The sequence below is a fragment of the Boleophthalmus pectinirostris genome, unplaced genomic scaffold (genome assembly GCF_026225935.1).
Source record: "Boleophthalmus pectinirostris isolate CB_2022bp ecotype Guang Dong unplaced genomic scaffold, ASM2622593v1 HiC_scaffold_7, whole genome shotgun sequence".
Taxonomy (NCBI): Eukaryota; Metazoa; Chordata; class Actinopteri; order Gobiiformes; family Gobiidae; genus Boleophthalmus; species Boleophthalmus pectinirostris.
The window spans coordinates 26,812,170-26,831,509 of record NW_026571473.1 but is presented as its reverse complement, the minus strand read 5'-3'; the positions used below and the strand labels follow the sequence as shown (position 1 = coordinate 26,831,509).

Sequence of the window (19,340 nt, the reverse complement as noted above, 5' to 3'; positions counted from 1 at the left end):
CATCCGGTTGGCTGTTGCTAGTCACATGGGTCACGCAGCTACGTGCTTTTCAAAATAAGAGTCTAAAAACAACTTCCAACATATTTAAGCAATGAATTTGTGTACTTTTTAGCTTTTTAATGTATTTTTAAATCAAATTAATTATTGCAGATATTGTTAACCATATTTAACAACAAATTTTATCCAATATATTTATTATTCTTATTATCTTATTATTATTATTATTATTATCTATTATGTTTTCTCTAAGAGTTGCTGTTAACCTGGGTTACACCCTCCCCTCTTAACTCTATGCAAGTCCCTTTGCATATTGTATAGTTTAGACAACCTTTTATGTCGTGTAGTTCAATAGAATCTGTGACAGCTTCACTTAGGCTTTGGAAGAGAGATTGAACTATGCTAACGAGAGGGTTACCCAACTGAGGGTAGGTTAACTGTTTGGGCGTCTTTCTTTCTCTGAGAGATCTTCTGACAGTTTGCTCTGTGTCAGAACCATTTACTTCTGTTTCATTGTCAATAGCATTTTCTTTGTTATTTTCACTTTCATTTGTCTCTTTTTGAGGGTATTCCATCATTTGTCTTTTCTCCATTTGTTTCGGTTTCTCCTTCCTTTTCAGGTAAGTTTTCCATTTCAGGTAGGTTTTCCATTTCAGGTAAGTTTTCCACATCCGGTTCCTTTCCATTTCCAGTTTCATTTTCACTTTCAGGTAGGTTTCCACATTCGGGTGTTTTGTCATAATCGGGTTCTTTGTCATAATTTCGTTCTTTGTCATAATCAGGTAGATTTACATGTTCAGATTTGTCAGTTTCCTTTGGAGCATTTTCAGAGATTGTCACAATGTTTGGGACTGAGTTTGGTTGCTCGACAGAAGGATTTTGGTAAGTTTTGGGAGGATGGACTATCCTGTATTCCTCAACTGTCCTTGAGATTTCTTTGAGAGGACCTTGGGAGTAATACAGAGGGTAGCTAACATCTTCCTCTGACTCATACTCAAGCTCAGGTTCAGAATCAGTTGCGGGATGTTGGCGTGTGCTAGGTCTGCGGGGCTTTTGTTTTACTGTGGGAGGAGTTTCAGGCAAAGTTGGCAGGAAACCACATGGCAACAAGAGGTCTCTGTGAAGAGTACGAGTGGGACCATTTTGATGTTCAGGCTTAACTGTATACACAGGTAAGTTGTCCTTTTGACTTATGACAACATGAACAGTGGATTCCCACTTGTCAGCCAACTTGTTTTTACCTCTGAGCCTGACATTTTTCACAAGCACACGATCACCAACATCAAGGACGGATTCAGTAACTTGTTTGTCATATCGGACTTTGTTTCTTTCAGCAACCTTCGCAGCGCTTTTAGCGGCCAACTGATAGCTTTCTTGGAGGTGAGTTTTGAGGGCTTTGACATACTGCGAGTGTGACTGTTGCTGACGCTTGTTCAAAGGGACATTAAAGGCAAGATCAATAGGTAGTCTAGGCTGTCTACCAAACATTAACTCATACGGCGTATAACCTGTGCTTTCGTGTTTGGTGCAATTATACGCATGCACAAGTGGTTTGACATAGTCGCGCCAATGTTTTTTATCTTCGTCCCTGAGAGTACCAAGCATGTTTAATAGCGTCCTATTAAATCTTTCCACAGGGTTTCCCCTGGGATGATAGGGTGTTGTTCTGACTTTCTGAATCCCTGCGAGGTCGCAGAGCTCTTTGATAGTTTTTGATTCAAAGTCTGCACCTTGATCACTATGGATTTTCTCTGGGAAGCCGTAGTGGATGATAAAGTTTTCCCACAAAGCTTTGGCTACTGTTTTAGCCTTTTGGTTCGGGGTGGGAGTAGCAATTGCATATTTTGTAAAGAAGTCCGTCATTACCAGGACGTCTTTAGTGTTACTACGGTCTGGTTCAATGGTCAGAAAGTCAATGCAGAGTAACTCTAAGGGTCTGGTGACTTGAATATTTACAAGGGGTGCTGCCTTTTCTGGCAGTGTTTTTCTGCAGACACACCTTTGACAGGTTTTGATTTTATGTTCGACATCCAAGGCCATTTTTGGCCAGAAAAACCTGGTTCGTGCAAGGTCGAGTGTCCGGTCCATTCCAAGGTGACCCATGTCATCGTGAAGACTTTTTAAGACCATTTGTCTGAGGATTTCAGGAAGAACAAGTTGACATTGCATTTCATCACCAACTTTCCTTTTTCTGTAAAGAATCCCATTCTGCAACTCAAGTTTGTTTAATTCACGCAGAAAGATTGAAAGTTGTGGGATTTCTTTACGGACTATTGGAGGAGAAGTTTCACCTGTTTCAAGTTGGTGTATGATTTCCTTTATGGCAATGTCATTCCTTTGACTTTGTTTTAGTTCTTCCTCAGAAATGCTTTGAATGACTGGGAAACCATCACACTGATCAAAACTGTTTGGAATGGCTTGGGCAGACATTGACAAGGATGTTACAAGAGGACAGGTAAGAACACTGTTATCTGGGTCAAGAGGCTGAAGGACTAGGTGTTTGTCACAGATTGCACTGACAACATTTGGAGGAACCTGAACGAACGGATCTGTGCCAGGTAAGTGTTGTTTGACAAACTGACGGATTCGTTCCTGTTCTTTTAAGGAGACGATATCATTAACTGGTTCTGGATGGGGGCGACGAGACAAGCCGTCTGCGTCTATGTTCTGTTTGCCGGCCCTATACTGAAGTTGAAAATCGAAGGAGGACAGGGCGGACAACCAACGGTAACTTGTCGCGTCTAACTTAGCTGTTGTCAAAATGTAAGTTAAGGGATTACTGTCGGTTATAACTGTAAAGGGACTGCCGTAAAGATAATCACAAAACTTTTCCGTTACGGCCCACTTGAGGGCTAAAAACTCGAGTTTGTGTGCAGGATAACGTGCCTCACTTCTCGACAGACCTCTACTAGCGTAAGCTATTACGCGCATCTCCCCCTCCTGCTCTTGATAAAGGGCTGCCCCTAGCCCTGTGGTGCTCGCGTCTGTGTGTGTAACACATAAGGAAGTTTGGGGTTAGCAAACCCTAAAACTGGGGCTGTGGTAAGTTTGTGTATTATCGTCTCGAACGCTTGTTGGCAACTTTCAGACCACCTATCACCGAAAGGGGCTTTAGGCTCAAAATACTGGACAGTTTCAATCTTAAGGCTGTGACTCTTTCTCAAGGGCGGGTACCCGGCAGTAAGGTTTGTCAGGGGTTTCACGATTTTAGAGAAATCTTTAATGAACCGCCTGTAATACCCGGCGAAACCTAAAAACTGGCGCAGCTCTTTTAGATTTCTGGGACTTGGCCATGTTTTAAGCGCAGCTACTTTTTCAGGATCTGTTTCAACTCCGCGCTGAGAAACTATGTGCCCTAAGTATCTGACGGATGTCTGAAAGAAGCGACATTTATCGAGGGACAATTTCAGACCATATTCACGGAGGCGACCAAGCACGTGGAGAAGGCGGGTTTCGTGTTGTTCGAGGGTTTCAGAAAACACTATAAGGTCGTCTAAGAAGACTAAGACTTCCTTAAGGTTGATGTCTCCCATGCACTTCTCCATGAGCCTTTGAAATGTGCTAGGAGCGTTTGTTATGCCCTGGGGCATCCTATTGAACTCCCAGAAACCCCAGGGACATACGAAGGCTGTCTTGTGCTTGTCTTTCTCGTCAACCTCAATCTGATAATAGCCACTCTTGAGGTCTAGGACCGAAAACCACTTCGATCCAGTGAGGGCTGAGAATGCCTCCTCTAAGTTTGGGAGTGCATAGGCGTCTTTGATCGTGTTGAGGTTTAATTTGCGGTAATCCACGCAAAGTCTTACATCTCCGTTTTTCTTTCTCACCACGACTATGGGTGACGAAAAGGGACTTTCGGATTCACGGATTATGCCTGCTTCACTCAGTTCCTGCAAGTGCCTCCGGACTGCGTCTAAATCTTGGGGTCTGATTGGGCGGGATCTGTGTTTAAAGGGTGTCTCATCACTCAGTTTTATTTGATGCTTCACTTTGCTCGTGCACCCAAAATCGGTGTCATGTTGTGCGAAAACTTCGGGCATTGCACTGAGTTTCTGTGTGATTCTGTCCTTCCATTCACTTGGGACGGGAGAATTGGCAAAGTTCAGATTTAACGAGGCATGTTCACTGGACTTTTGTGACATTTGGATCTGATTGGTTGACACAACTTCCTGGATTGCATGAATTTCAGCAATTACACTTTTTGCAGGAATGACTATGTCATGTTTACTTTCATTGCGCAGCACAACTGGGAACTTTTGAGAAGGTTTGTCTGGAAGGGTAAGTAAACAGTTTGTGACCAGGACACCACCTGGTAGGGAAGATCTGCAGGGTGACTCAACTACAACCCACTTGTCTGGTGTTTTGGCATTTACATGGACTAACCCCTCTAAGACTCGACTCTGACCTGCAGGTATGACTTCTGCCTCTTTCCCCGACAATCTGACTAGACCAAGACTACTGTTTTCTCTCTGTTTTTGTCTCTGCTGTAATACACTAAGCACCACTCTGTAACCGTAGGGTAGAGCTTGGGTATTAGCATTGGTTTGGGTGAAACTTTCATAGAGAATGTCTAAAGTGTTAGTGCCAATCAACAGAGAAGACTGAATACTGGAACGTGTGTCTGGGACAACTAAGGCATAAGTGGACACACTAATTTCTGAGCCAAAACAGTGTTTTTTGGGAAAGTGATATCAACACCAATAAAACCTGAATAAGGAACGGTTTGACCATTGGCAGCCTCGATTTCAAGCAACTCGTTTATGGGATGGACCTCAAGATTGGAGAGATTGCTTTCATAGAATGATTGGGACACAGTGGTCACTTGAGACCCGGTATCAAGGAGACAACTGCAATTTTGACCATTGATTTGCACATGAGCTGTGTACTTAGCTCCTACTAACCCTTTTGGCAGTTTTGCAGTGGCTGATTTGTTGTAAGGGAAACGGTTTTTGAATTTACAAGGATGCTTTTTGTTGGGACTAGTTTCGTCAGAAGCACTCATTTGTCCCGCAATGAGAGCTGGTTTCAGTTTAAAGGCTGGGTTTTGGTTATTTTGTTTGTCCCATTGTAACTGTTTTTCTTTTAACTGGGTTCTCTTTTCAGCAACTAGAGCTGGGTTCGGTTCATTAGAGCAAGCGGACACAATATGGCCGTCTTCGCCGCATTGAAAACAATACCAGGGCTTTGGTCTGTTTTTTGCAACTGGTGGGGTTAATTGGTTTCGTTCAGGCGCTCTGGATTTGGGTTTTGTCTTGTTATTCGCTTTTGGATTGTCTGTTTTCTTTTTGTTAACACTTGGGGGTTTGAGTCTGGCAAGATGGGATTGGAGTTCTGTGATTTGTGCTTTCAACTCTTTGACAAGGTTGTTTGGAGGAGTGACTGGTTGTTCAGCTTTTTGAGTTTTCAATTTTGAGAGTTGATTCTGAAGCTCTGTCATTTGTGCTCGCATTTCAGTAAGGTCAGTTTGCACTGAGGGGTCAGGAGTGTCAGTATTTGCAGCCATGACATGTGAAACTACTTTTGGTTTCGTAGCAGCAAAATGCTTTTTCATTCTGCTCTCTTTAGCTATGTGTTTATCTTCTTCTACTCTCAATTGTAAGAGTAGTTCTGCAAATGATGGTGGGTTTTCTTTCCTTTTTTCTAGCTGAAGGTCTGCTAGAAGGGCATTATCCCAACACCCGCGACAGAATTGACGTAACAGGTGTCGGTCTGTTTCACTGGCTGAAATACCACCTCTTTTCTGAGCTTTAGCAAGAGCTGTCTGTAATCGATGGAAGATAATGGGACGGCTTTTCACCAGCATCTTGGAGTGTGTTAAGGAACTTAGCAAAAAGCTCGTCACCATCCTCTACTGTGCCAAAAGCTGAATTGAGCAGCTCAATGTAAGCGGAAGGCAAGGCATTGGAGCCTACAGGTTTGACTACATTCGCGGCGGGTGGCACAAGACTGTCTAAAATCTTACGAGAGCGCTGTAAGTCAGACAGATCTGGGTCTTGAAGGACAAGTTCAACACTATTGCGCCATGTGTCAAAGTCTACCTCATGACTGGGACAAGGTAGTTTGCCCGAGAACTGTCTTAGGCGAAAGGAGTGTGATTCTTTAGACACAGGGGCTTCACTTCGGACTATGTGCTCAACAACAACTTTTTGCACCTCTGGAGGTGTTATGAAGCTTTGTGTAATGTTAGAAGTTTGAATTTGTTGTGTTGGCTTAGCAGGTTCAGTTTCAGTTACTTCCTCTGTTTCACTTTGGGTTTCAATGGTAACTGGGGAAGCATTGAGCCTTAGTGGTTCAATTTGTTCGGGTTCAGTTTGTTCGATTTCACGGGTTATTGACTGACTGCACTTTGCAATATGCTCCTGCAACACTGCTTCAAAAGACTGACCTGTTAGTTTGGCTATTTGTTGCAGTTCACTGAAAAAACTGTGGGTGGCGCTACTGGTGACATTTTGCATGTACTCAGTCGAAAGTGCTCGGATCTGACATGTTTCAGTTTGACTTTGAAGCGTATGGGGCAGCAAGGGTTCAAGTGCTGTTACGGCAGCTCCACTCTCATACTCAACAATGGCATTATTGTGATAAGGAGACTGGGGGTCATCAATTTTTATAGTTCTCGTTATGCGGCCATACTTGTTCAGGAAGTCAGATAACTTTTCATCCAGTGATGTATCGGTAAACCCACTAACAATAACTGAGTTCGGGATTTTTACGTTTTCTTTGTTAACGATGTCCATGTCTTTGTCTGGTTTTGGTGTCTGGGTCAAAATAAAGTCTTAAATTTACGCACAAGCCTTTAATTGCTCCTGGCTGGCTCGCCACTTCTGTAACGCCCAACGAGTGGTAATTACAGGGTAATAACAAGTAGAGGTAGGAACTACTATGTAATGGACCAGTATCAATTGGTTAGGTTCGTCTACTGGAGCAAAAGTTGACTTGACAATGAAAAGACCACAGACAAGAGAATAAGTTTAAATGATTTGCCGGCTTATTATTGAAATTTGGACACAAAATATGAAAATAGCATGACATGGACATAGACAACGTTAACATAAACTCCAATTATCTTAACCTTCTTTGTTTAAGTAGTTAAGTTCCAAAACCCTTATTTCCTTTTTCCGGATATATTTTAGTTATACCAGATTTCGCTTATCAGGTTTTGTTTAACAGGTTTTGTTCTCAGGTTTTTGTTCTCAGGTTGCAACCTTTTAGTTTAATTCAAATCAGTTCTATCACGGTTTCGAGTTAACTCTTTAGTTCAGTTCACATTTAGTTTCAATTATTTTGGTTCAAGTTATTTCAAGTTATTTTACAGTTTAAAGAGAACTTTGTTCTGTTGTTCCCAACCAAAAACATTTACATTGTAAAATACCCTTTTACAATATTCGTTTATGGTCTGAAAATAAAATACAAAATTACAACTCAAATCGATTCAGCAAAAGGCTGAACAATTCTGGATATTGCAGAATAAAAGTCCTTTTTTTTTTCTACTCGTTGCTCTTTTAATTAGCAGTTCAATGTTCCTGAGTCCGTTGCAGTAGCTTTGCAGAAAGTTGGGTAAATCCTACCAGTTCAGATGCAAACCATGCAGCGTTCAGCAAGAGAAGTATTTCTCCTGCGTATCTTTCAGAAGGTCCGTGGGCAGCTCGCCATCGCCATCTTGTTCCAACCACGTGCTTTCCAAAGTTCGGTTTTTAGCTGAATTTCTTCTACCCATTCAATATGGCCTATCAATAACAACATGAAATAAGTAGAAATACACAAAAATAAACATTAGGTAGCTTTAAAACACATAAAACCACCATTTCTCTCTCTCAATTGGTACTTGTTAAGGTGCCGCCGTCGCCATAAAGAGCGGACGGGAGAACAAGTCCGGGCAATGAACTTGTGAGCTCGTTCAATTTAGCTTATAAACACTGTGTGCTTCACTATTTTACCATAAAACATAAAATCGCTAAAAGCTTTTCTTTTCCATCCAAATGGTAATTTTACATTGCACAGATATTTCTTAATATAAAAATAAAATACATTTTTTTCAACTCACCAAGTCCCGTTTATCAACCTGTACAATGTCTCCACACAGGGACAGGTTGGAAAAAAAAAAAATATATCTTTAATACCCTCTTTCTTGCGTTTAAAATTGGCTTTAGACTCGTTTCTGCTCTGCTTTTCTCCTTTCTGCCGCAGCTTGCGTGTGTTGCGTATCTCCCTCGCTAGACAGGGAAAAGCCTAGAATCATCCGGTTGGCTGTTGCTAGTCACATGGGTCACGCAGCTACGTGCTTTTCAAAATAAGAGTCTAAAAACAACTTCCAACATATTTAAGCAATGAATTTGTGTACTTTTTAGCTTTTTAATGTATTTTTAAATCAAATTAATTATTGCAGATATTGTTAACCATATTTAACAACAAATTTTATCCAATATATTTATTATTCTTATTATCTTATTATTATTATTATTATTATGTTTTCTCTAAGAGTTGGTAACCTGGGTACACATGCTTATTACAACAAAAAATCAGCAGTGCTAAATAATATCATTTTCATGTATTAAATACGGTGGCCGACAGGGGCCAAACGCACTGCAAACAAAAAAACGTGGTGCAAATGGAAAAAAACGCGCTGCAAGAAACAAAAACAAATGCATCATCATTAAATGCGCTGCAAATGGAGAAACGATGCAAAGCACAAAACGACGCATACCAAGAAAACACCTGCAAAAGAAAAACGCTGCATAAAAAGTCACCACAACGGAAGTGCTCCAAACCTGCAGGGGGCGCTCTCAGTGTAACAGCTCAATGGAGAGACACACCGGCTGGAGAGAGACAGGTACTCCTTATGAGAGAGACGGAAAACGACTATAAATTACAGCGGGAACAAATTATTGTTACGGTAATGTGGCTTTTATTTTATTATATTCATGTATTGTGTTTATAAATAATATAAATATCGCTGTACAACGCGGTACTTCACGTGCCGGTTATTTTATTGTATTTCACACCAGACTTTACAAGGCGATACATTAGCATGTCGATTAGCTTGTTTGCTAATAGCGATCAAATAAGAATAAGATAAGATAAAAAGATTAGAGATTGATACAAAACACCCGTTTTAATAGTACATTTAAAAGCCATCTTATCGCAGTCTTCCATACGATACAACGCTGCACATTAAGTATTATGCTTATTATGCCAGCAGTTAACTTATACACTTATGATCTCCGCTGTTTGTGTATATTAAGAGGTAGTGTATAAATACCCATATCAGTGACGTTACTTATCACGTTTCTGATTTCAGTTTTCTAGTTTATACTGATCTATCGTCTTTTTCCAGGCCAATATGTTTTGTCCTTACTGCGGACACGATCTGGGAACTACCGATGTACCAATGTCCTGTGGCTCATGTGGCTCCAGTGTGCATTTTTTAGCAGAATATGCAGACGGTAAGTGGACTCATATCCAGTTTTTAAATAACATTGATATGATCAATGATGTTAATGCCACTTTTTCATGTAAAATGCATTCATGTATATTTGGCTTGTGATAATTCTAATAAAATGTCTGCCTTTATCCCACTTTATGTTTATAGGGTCAGCATCAGATGTCCTCACAGATGACCTAATAAGAAGATATTTTAATGAGAGCTACAGCAATGCGGAGATTTTGGATTTTTTAGCTTCTAAACACAATGTGCACATGAGCCTTCGCTCCTTGAAGAGGAAGCTGAATATGCTGTCTTTGTTCAGACAAAAGAACTACTCTACTCTTGCCAGTGTTTGTGGGGCCATACAGGAGGAGTTAAAGGGTCCAGGGCAACACTATGGCTACCGTTCAATGTGGCAGACATTGCGCCTAAAATACTCGCTGACAGTTAGGAGGGATGATGTTATGGCCCTGATGAGAGAACTGGATCCACAAGGAATTCAACATCGTGCAAGCAGAAGATTTGTTAAGCGAGTTTACACTTCTGATGGACCGAACCATGTGTGGCATGTGGATGGATACGATAAGTTGAAACCATACGGTTTTGGAATCAGTGGCTGCATAGATGGATACTCGCGAAAGGTGCTGTGGTTGAAATGTGGAGCAAGCAACAATGACCCAGTGGTCATTGCCCAGAATTACATGAACTGCCTGACAGAATATGGAATCATTCCAATGCGACTTCGTACTGACTGTGGCACTGAAAATGGCACAATGGCAGCAATTCAGTGTGCCTTAAGATCATCTCACACTGACGACTATGCTGGGGCTGCTAGTCATTTGTATGGCTCTTCAATGGCAAACCAAAGAATTGAAAGCTGGTGGTCTTATTTTCGCAAACAAAGGTGTTATTATGGATTTCTTTAAGTGTTTTACATGCTAGAAGCACATTTCTAAAATAGTCTTTAAAACACATAGAAAATAGACCATTGTGGTCCTTGAAAGTTTCTTGCTTTTTTTGAACAACAAATTAAAACATTTTCAATTGCATTAGAATCCAAAAACATTCCCTGAAATGCATTGCCCTAATTCCAGCTTGTGTTTTCAGGTCTCAATTTTGGATGGACCTTATGAATGATTTGAGAGAGCGAAATCTCTTTAACAGCAGTCATGAGCACACATGCCTCCTGCGATTTGCATTTATGGATATGCTACAACATGACCTTGATGAATGCAGAAAAAAGTGGAACACTCATACAATAAGACCTGCTAAACAGTCTCGTTGTCCATCTGGGAAACCAGAGGTCATGTACAGCCTACCTCACAGGTTATTCATTTATGTATTTATTTATTACCTTAATTGAAATAACTGGATAAAATGTAACAATAGACCTAGACAAACTTTACTGATCCACAAGGGAAATTACTTGGATACAGTAACCCACACATCACAATATAATAACAAAGAGCAACAGGTGTGAAGTGAAGTACATTAAGAAAAGATGTGAAAAACCCTTGCACTTAATAGTATTGCATATGGTAACAGTCTTGCGCTCAGCTAGTTGAGTCCAAGCTACACGTAACATATTTTTACTCCCAGGTTTGGTGGAACTGACTGTGGGTTTCCGGTTTCACTGGAGGAACTGGGGCCATTTCAGATTGAGGCAACACACAGTTCATGTGGAGATCGTCATCTCCAGTCACACTTTGAGGATCTACAAAGACAGAGTGGTCTAATGCAGCCAATGACCTGGGAGACCTGTGTGGAACTTTATATTAGATTGAAGAACATGGCTGAGTTGTAACATCACTAATACAGGTAATAACTGTTGAACTTCAGACACTAAAGGTCAACCTATCAGTTATACAATAAAAAAATTAGTACAGTCCAAAACCAGGAGAGTTTTGTATTCCAAAGTCCATGTCCTTTTGAAACTCTTCATAAGTTGTTGACAATGGAATTTCCATGGTGTTTGCACAGGTTCTGCTGCATGGGAAGCGAGACACCCTTTGAAACACCAACTTTGGTCTTGGCTTAATCCCAGATGGGGGCAGAGAACAGAGTCCTGTGGCGAACATCAGGATGTCAGGGAGGGAGAGTCCTGTTTGTTTATCTTGGGAGGAAAAAAAAAAAGCATTATTGATCATGTTCTTAAAATGTGTTTTATTAAAGTTGTTATTCATACAAGATGAGAGAAACATAATAAACCTTCTGTATCAAGGAGATAGTCTCTCCAGAATGCTAATACTTTGGTTTCTTCTTGGCGTCTTGTGGTGCCTTGTTCACTGAGTTGAACCTCAAAAAGATTTTCCAGTATTGTGGATGTCAGCTGCTCCACACTTGAGCACATAAATGTCTTGAATATAGATGCATGCTGCTCCAAAGCATGAATCATGTTAAGTGTTGAAAGCCCATCCTTGAACCTACAAAACATCAACAGAGCAAAAAACACAAATGTTTAGAACAATAGCAGTATCAGAAGGGATAGTTCAACAAATTGGACTACTGCCATAATCCCTATAAACATAGAGATACGTACATTACCTTTTATCGGTGCCAAAATGTTTAACTATTCCTTTAAGCATACTAATTACTTGGCAGTTAATAATTAACATAAGACTTTACAACTTATAACTAATTAAATTCATTTAATCAATGAATATGCAAAAAAAACAACAACCTTTGAATTGAGAAATGGTTGCGGTAAATGAAGTACCACTGCATGAAGTCTTTCATTATTATCTTCTTGTCCAATACAACTTTTGGATACTGAAGACAACCAGCCATCTGCAACAGACTTGAATGTTTGTCGATCACTGCATGCAGTTCAACCAGTGTTGCTGCACTGGATATCTGCAAGACAATAACCATACATTTAAGTGAAATGCCACTAACTTCCCATACTGAAAGATAAAGATGGAAAGAAATCACACAATTTTATATTGTCTATGCCAGCAGTTTTCAATAGGTGAGGCCTGCCTCCCCTGGGAGGTGCCAAAGAGCCACTGGAGAGACGCGACACACAAACTAAATCAGGACTGAACCCAGGACTGAATCAGGAGGACTAAACTAGGACTAAGCTAGCACTGAACCAGGACTGGTGTCAGGCTACTGATGTTCAGTGATACTACCTGTCTTTACCTACTCTAAGGAGGAGGAGGAGGAGGCTCACATTTACCCAATTTGAAAACCCTGGTCTATGTCATAAAATAGGAAGGAGGGGCTTAATTCAGATAATGTTCTGAGATGGTGCAAACTGGCTTTTACTACAAATGGTTGGGTTGTTAGATTACAAGTATTCACTATTCCATGTTTTTAAAAAGATGGAACAATACCTGAGAACCGAGTTTTAAACCGGTTTTAAAAATGGAATTCAGGGGATCAATTAGTCAAATTTGTGAGCTTTCTTGATTTGACCACAAACCTCAAGCAAGGAAGCTCTCATGGTGTCATCGGTGATGTCCTCAATCCTTGCCTCAAAATCAGCTGTTGATTTTCCCGTGAGGTGGTCGTATAGCATTTCTGACAAGAATCGAGGGCCTGGACCACCATGGACTATGGATGTAGCGATCATCCTCCCAACATGAAAATACTCATCATCTCTGGCAGCTGTTAACATTTTACCATCCATTAGTCCACTATTAAAATCATTTTTGAGTTCACATGAAAATGCATACCAAAGTTAATTTCACTGAACCCAAGTGTAGAGCTAAAACCAGATGTTGAATTTTCAGTATGAATTTTCAGAAATGCAATGTACCTGTAATTTAAGTCTGAAACAATAAGATGTTTACCTGCACAGTCAAACGTGAGAAATTTCCTATCGTCTGGACCATCAAATATTCTCCTTGATCTAAGGCAGTCCATCAGCAGGGTGAGGAACTCTCGTTTGGGACCACCAGTGTCCACTGCATCCTCTGCTCGCCCCTCATCATCAGTGAATTTAACCAAAATTTCATGTGATGGGTCATAAGATGGTCGCTTGAAGCCTCTGATTGCTCCATCCCATATATTTGCCCTGTTTATGTTGAACCTGCTGTATGAAGTGTTGGTAATCTTGGAGGCCAGGTCTGAAACAATGTCTTCAGCAGTCAGGTTCAAAACCTGCGGACTGCAAGAGAATATCAGTACATGAGTTCCAATATATGAGCCAACAATAACAATGAGGTACTAACTAGTAATATATCATACTGTTCTGCAGGGTAGTCTATGTGGTCATCTGTCTCAGACTCACTGTCAACTACTATAGGTGCATACATGGTGGTGTAGTTGCTGCAGGGAAAAAGTTCATTGATTCCAGTCAGTCAACAATACCTATATACATAGTACATTTCTTACACTTCCCAGAAAATTTAAAAATATTTGTTGGAGTTCTAATGTTATTTTGACTTTGGGTGTGAATTGGGGTAGCTGGTTGAGAAATGTAGATTGACTGGTCTTTAGTAAGTTTTTTGTAATGTTGCAATATAGCAGTAAAAATGAATGTCAATAAATAGTTGGATATTCCAAGAAAGAAAGCATAGAAGTATAAAAAATGTGAAGGAATTGCAGGGCATACGCTAATGTATTATGTTCTTCATTTAACACATACACACACACTAACCAAAAATGTTAAGGTTGTAACTGTCCACCAGCTTACCTATACCAGGTATTCAGATTCTGTGAAGATCTTAACTGATCCTGGGGAGTTGATTGCTGTCCATCCTATTTAAAAATAATACATTTTTTAAGTTAATCATTTAGCACTGTTACCTGCTTAGAACTAATGCAAGCCATAAAAGGATAGATACAAAGGACTTAGGATGACTAAATTAATTTCCAAAATTATTTACTGCTATTTCACAATTTTATGTTAGACAATCAATACTATTGGATATAATCTTACTTGATGAGATTCTGGTTGTTGGCATCTGGAGGGTCTGTGAATAACAAATAAATAATTAATCTTCCTAATTGTTTATGAAGAAAAACATCACTTGACTAAGGCAATTTTTACCCCTGCAAAATGTTGTCTGTTTTTGGGGTGCTCACATTATCTGGAGTGTCCCAGACCTGCGTGCAGCACATAATATAAATATACAGATATAACACACATTAGATTAAATGTAATTTTATAACTTAACTGATAGTTAAATGGTAATGTACCTGGCAATAGGCAAATTTGCTATGTCTTTTACATATATATACACTCACCACAGTGTCAGAGAGTTCACTTTCCACAGATGGCAGGTTCACATGGACAACACTGTCATCTTCACTAGAAGACTGTCCAGTATAGCCTTCAAAAAAGGCATTTAAACAAAAATGACTATAATGTTCTGAATAATTTGCAGACTTTATCCTGCACAGATAAGATACCAATAGGAAACCATGAATTAATACAAAATGGAACACTTACAACTGGTTTCAAAATCCTCTGCAGTGCAAATGTAGAGTGTTATCCTCTGGTAGGCCTTCCCAATTGCCTCCTTGTACTTCTGAACAGTGAAAGGGTCATTTGTTCCTGGGATGTTTCTCACTTGTCTGCCATCAGGGTACAACAAAACATGGACAACATCTTGCATGTCCTGGTTAAAATCCATGTGTTTTTTAACAGCAGCAGCCAATAGCTGCTCTGATGACCAGTGAGGCTGAATGTCCAGAGGCAGTGATTTCCCTCTTACAGGTTTTAAGGAGTCACCTGTCAACCTCATAACTCCAACATAAATCTGCAAAATAACAAATGACAGTAAATAAAACAGAAATACAACATGACAAATCAATATGATATGTCACTTAACAAGGTGTAGATCTGCACTGACAGCCAAATCTGAACAGCCTATGCAACACCCTATGTAAACAACATATCATACCTTCACTGGTTTCTGTTGCTTTTCACTCTGAGAGGCCTGACGTTTCTTTGAAAAGAATGACTTTCTCTCCCTGTCTTTAACTGCCCTAAACCTCAGAAATGTTTCTATGCTTCCTGCTAAAAAAAAAAACACATAGGAATTACATACTGATTCAATGCTCTTACTGAGTTCATAGTTATGTTCATATAAAATTACTTTCTGCAGGGCATTTCAATATACCTCTAATGCCAGTTACTAATCCAGGGTAGTGAAGAGAAAAGTGTTTTTTGTATATACAAGAACAAGATCTGAACCTCTCAGGCTCCCTTCTGATAATTTTTGTCACAAAATCATGAATCTGTTTACCTTGACTGGTGGAAGGTTGTGCAACATCAATATGTGCGTGAGTTGCAGGCGTCTCCTCCTGGACGCGTTTTAAAAAAGTGACGTTTTTGCCACACGCACGGCAAAAGGCAGGTGAAGCTGTAAGCGCAGATCCACAAAATGGACAGTACATCTGCAAGGGGAAAGAAAAGGAAAGGGTTTAAGTATAGAAGACTGTACTATTAAAACAGGTGTTTTGTATCAATCTCTAATCTTTTTATCTTATCTTATTCTTATTTGATCGCTATTAGCAAACAAGCTAATCGACATGCTAATGTATCGCCTTGTAAAGTCTGGTGTGAAATACAATAAAATAACCGGCACGTGAAGTACCGCGTTGTACAGCGATATTTATATTATTTATAAACACAATACATGAATATAATAAAATAAAAGCCACATTACCGTAACAATAATTTGTTCCCGCTGTAATTTATAGTCGTTTTCCGTCTCTCTCATAAGGAGTACCTGTCTCTCTCCAGCCGGTGTGTCTCTCCATTGAGCTGTTACACTGAGAGCGCCCCCTGCAGGTTTGGAGCACTTCCGTTGTGGTGACTTTTTATGCAGCGTTTTTCTTTTGCAGGTGTTTTCTTGGTATGCGTCGTTTTGTGCTTTGCATCGTTTCTCCATTTGCAGCGCATTTAATGATGATGCATTTGTTTTTGTTTCTTGCAGCGCGTTTTTTCCATTTGCACCACGTTTTTTGTTTGCAGTGCGTTTGGCCCCTGTCGGCCACCGTCTCTGACTTTAAAGAATATTAAATAAACATTTACTTTCTTTTAAAAACATGTCTAAACATTTATTCTAGGCTATTTATGCAATTTAAAAGAGATTTGATATTTGGTTTAAGTTTTGGTATTTGGCCAAGTGTTTCATTTTTATTCGGTTTTGGCTACAAATTTTCATTTCGGTTAATCCCTACATAAGATGCTCCAAACCAATTTCCTGATGACCAATAATACCAATTTTGAGGGCTTGAGACTTGACTTGATAAAATGGACTAAGACTTGGGACTCAACTTGGACTTGAAGGTCAGTGACTTGGGACTTGACTCGAACTTGAGGCCTATGACTTGAGAAGATTTGAGAAGCACTTTTAAATCTGAATTCTTTCTATTCTGACCATAATAATTCACACTAAGATCTCGTCAAGACATTTAAAAAGGAAAAATTTGCATTTCTACTATTTTTATATACTGTTTAAGTACAATTTAGTTGAAATTTCATATAAATTGCAAAAATCTAAGCTATATTTGGTACTTTGGTTTAAAGACTTGAAATGATTTGAAGCTCAAAGCAGATGACTTGGACTTGACTTGGATTTATGGGCCAGTGACTTGAGACTCGATTTGGACTGGCCTGTATTTGACATTGGACTTGACTTGGACTTGAGGCCAAAGACTTGAGACTTACTTAAGACTTGTAAAACGATGACTTGGTCCCACCTCTGCCTTATAGCACTTTTCCAGACACATAAAGGCGCTTTACATTTTTACAGTTGCCTCTTATCAACATACTACCTTCACACACACAGTGGCGGAAGTGTCTTGTCCAAGGACAGCATGCAATGGTTCGAGTAGAATTTGAAATGCCGACCTTTAAGTGGGTTCCCGGTGCCATCCAAACACTACAGTGGAAACTGCAATGGGTAAATTGTTAACACGTTCTTTAAATATTGAATAAGTTGTCATCATATGTTCATCAACTCTCTCATCTTACAGATTTAGATGAGCTTGTGCTTGAGGTTTTGAATAAAAGTTTTATAGATGAGAGACAAAACCCACATACAATTAAATTAGACACTATAAAATGTATTCTCAAAATGTATTCCTTCATTTTAATGTAAAGGAAAACTATTTACCTACAAGCCTGATGCCATTTAAACAAGTTACTCAAGACTTATACTCAGCACTGATTCATTTTTATTACACTCTGCAATGGAAAACCTGCTAATAAGTCCACAAATACTTCAATTCAAAATCAAAACAGACTGAACAAAACAAATCACTCCATTTTGCGTAGCACCTTCACATTCCTCAGAGTGTGACTTTTCAAATCGCTCTTGTTTACTGTGTTTACCTTCTGCTCTAAAGTGAAGATATTGATTTTGTGGGCACCCAGTCTCTGCTCAGTTTCCTGGAGGTCAAAGGGTCAGAAGAGCTCATGAAAAACGTGATGACCATTTCCAATCCTCCACTGGCCTGTAGCTGTAGCCATCCCACGGAGAGGCCAACCGCAACAAGCAAAAGGTCCTGGAGAACTCAGCGGAGGAAAGCCAAGTCGGCACGGACAAGAGTTTTTGTGTAGAAAGATCCAATTTGTAGCACAGCCCACTCCCATGTTAGAAGTCCGCCCGTGTAATATTAACTGTATGGCTGTAGGCTACACCGTGTGGTTTTGGCATTGGAATATGCAGAGATACAGAGCTGCTTGTAGGAGGTGAAGTTGTGTGCAAGTTGCATAATGTAATTTGGAATATGTTTCAGTTTAACCAGGGGTAGAATTTTTGACTTGATTTCAGTTACTTTTACTGTGGATAATATCGTAACATTTATGCAATGTTAACAAAAACTGGCAGCGTTTTATCATCCAATTTTAGCATGGTAAAAGTTAACATTTTTTATCTGTCTTGGTAGCATAAGACGTCTATTTACCTTTTGCAGTAGTGGACATGCATGGCCTCGAACAACGGGGTGGTCATCAAAGTATACATGGGTTTCAGAGCAATAAAAATCAAACACTGTTCCCATAATGATTCACAATTCAACCTAAAATATATCATTTGAAAGTCCTCAAGATGTCACCCATAAACATGAAGCTAAAACCCATGAATACTCAGAAATAAACAATTGTTAAACCAGGTATCCAGTGCATGTTTTTGGCCGTCTGCGATGAAAGATTTTGATTGTGGCTCAAAAATAAGGGTCGAGTTGTGGCTCCAAAAATATGGGACAGAAACAAAGATTAAACTTAGAACCATCGTACTGCCTAACATGAGTTGAAATTTATCAAGCGTGTCTGATATCTTAGAATCTTAGAGTGAGCTCTCTCACACTGTGTCCACAATCAATTTACGTCAGCCATGAATGGAACCATCTCTACCCGTTTCCCTTTCATTTACTAACTTTAACAAACATAAAAACACCACTAGAATGCAGCCTCAGTTGAACGAAACGTTACAGTTTTTCATGTGTGTCACGTTTACATGAGAGCTTTAATTCTGAATAAAAGATTGAATTCAAAATAAAAACTAATTCCGCTTTAAAAAGACCATGTAAACACTTAATTCCTAATGAAAATTATTATTTAGAGTCTGATTAATCCCAAAGTAAGTAGGTGGTTTATTCTGATTTTAAAGCCAAATGAATTTATTCCTCGATCATGCAAATGTTTATTCTTTTTAAAAATAATTCCGGTCATTCAGCACATGCTCCCTGGGTTGCGATCCGATGCAATCTGGATGATCTGGCTCCACCAGTCCTGGCTTTGGACTTTCATCCTCTGCACTTTGGATTTGTGGGCGAGATGCTGGAGTGGGCTGAGGTAGTGCACCGTAAAGCGTGATGATAGAATTCTCGAGCTACTGCTTGATTATTATCGGAACAACTGCGAAAAAAGTTTGGATCATGTTTGTGTTTATGGTGTAACGACAAACCAAGATGACAAAAAAGCCGGCTGCAGCTGAAGTGTGTATTTTCTTCCGGTCGA

The 19,340-nt window shown here is 39.7% G+C and overlaps 2 protein-coding genes and 1 long non-coding RNA gene across 5 annotated transcripts; 1 reads left to right on the top strand and 2 right to left on the bottom strand.

The window, feature by feature from the left end:
- Window positions 1-6,960: 6,960 nt before the first annotated feature.
- LOC129412072 (uncharacterized) lies at window positions 6,961-8,090 on the bottom strand. Its single transcript, XR_008633561.1, has 2 exons — window positions 8,039-8,090; window positions 6,961-7,721 (listed from the first exon to the last, which is right to left on the bottom strand). It is a non-coding gene; the product is annotated as an uncharacterized LOC129412072 (long non-coding RNA).
- A 581-nt stretch (window positions 8,091-8,671) lies between these two features.
- On the top strand, window positions 8,672-11,222 carry LOC129412191 (uncharacterized). Its single transcript, XM_055165354.1, has 5 exons — window positions 8,672-8,887; window positions 9,329-9,437; window positions 9,584-10,322; window positions 10,526-10,744; window positions 11,018-11,222. Exons 1-5 carry the CDS (start codon window positions 8,834-8,836, stop codon window positions 11,220-11,222), a joined length of 1,326 nt encoding a protein of 441 aa, XP_055021329.1. The 5' UTR covers window positions 8,672-8,833.
- A 73-nt stretch (window positions 11,223-11,295) lies between these two features.
- Window positions 11,296-16,344, bottom strand: LOC129412190 (G2/M phase-specific E3 ubiquitin-protein ligase-like). 3 transcript variants are annotated; one of them, XM_055165351.1, is made up of 13 exons: window positions 16,039-16,344; window positions 15,616-15,766; window positions 14,817-15,126; window positions 14,612-14,697; window positions 14,415-14,470; window positions 14,304-14,337; window positions 14,058-14,122; window positions 13,610-13,690; window positions 13,213-13,529; window positions 12,843-13,027; window positions 12,099-12,271; window positions 11,627-11,841; window positions 11,296-11,531 (listed from the first exon to the last, which is right to left on the bottom strand). In XM_055165351.1, the coding sequence occupies exons 2-13, from the start codon at window positions 15,640-15,642 to the stop codon at window positions 11,296-11,298; spliced, it is 1,785 nt and encodes a 594-aa protein (XP_055021326.1). In that variant the 5' UTR covers window positions 15,643-15,766; window positions 16,039-16,344. The 3 variants fall into 3 exon arrangements, with proteins under 3 accessions (XP_055021326.1, XP_055021327.1, XP_055021328.1); XM_055165352.1 differs by having other exon boundaries at window positions 12,135-12,271; window positions 15,616-16,344; XM_055165353.1 differs by lacking the exon at window positions 13,610-13,690 and having other exon boundaries at window positions 15,616-16,344.
- Window positions 16,345-19,340: the final 2,996 nt, after the last annotated feature.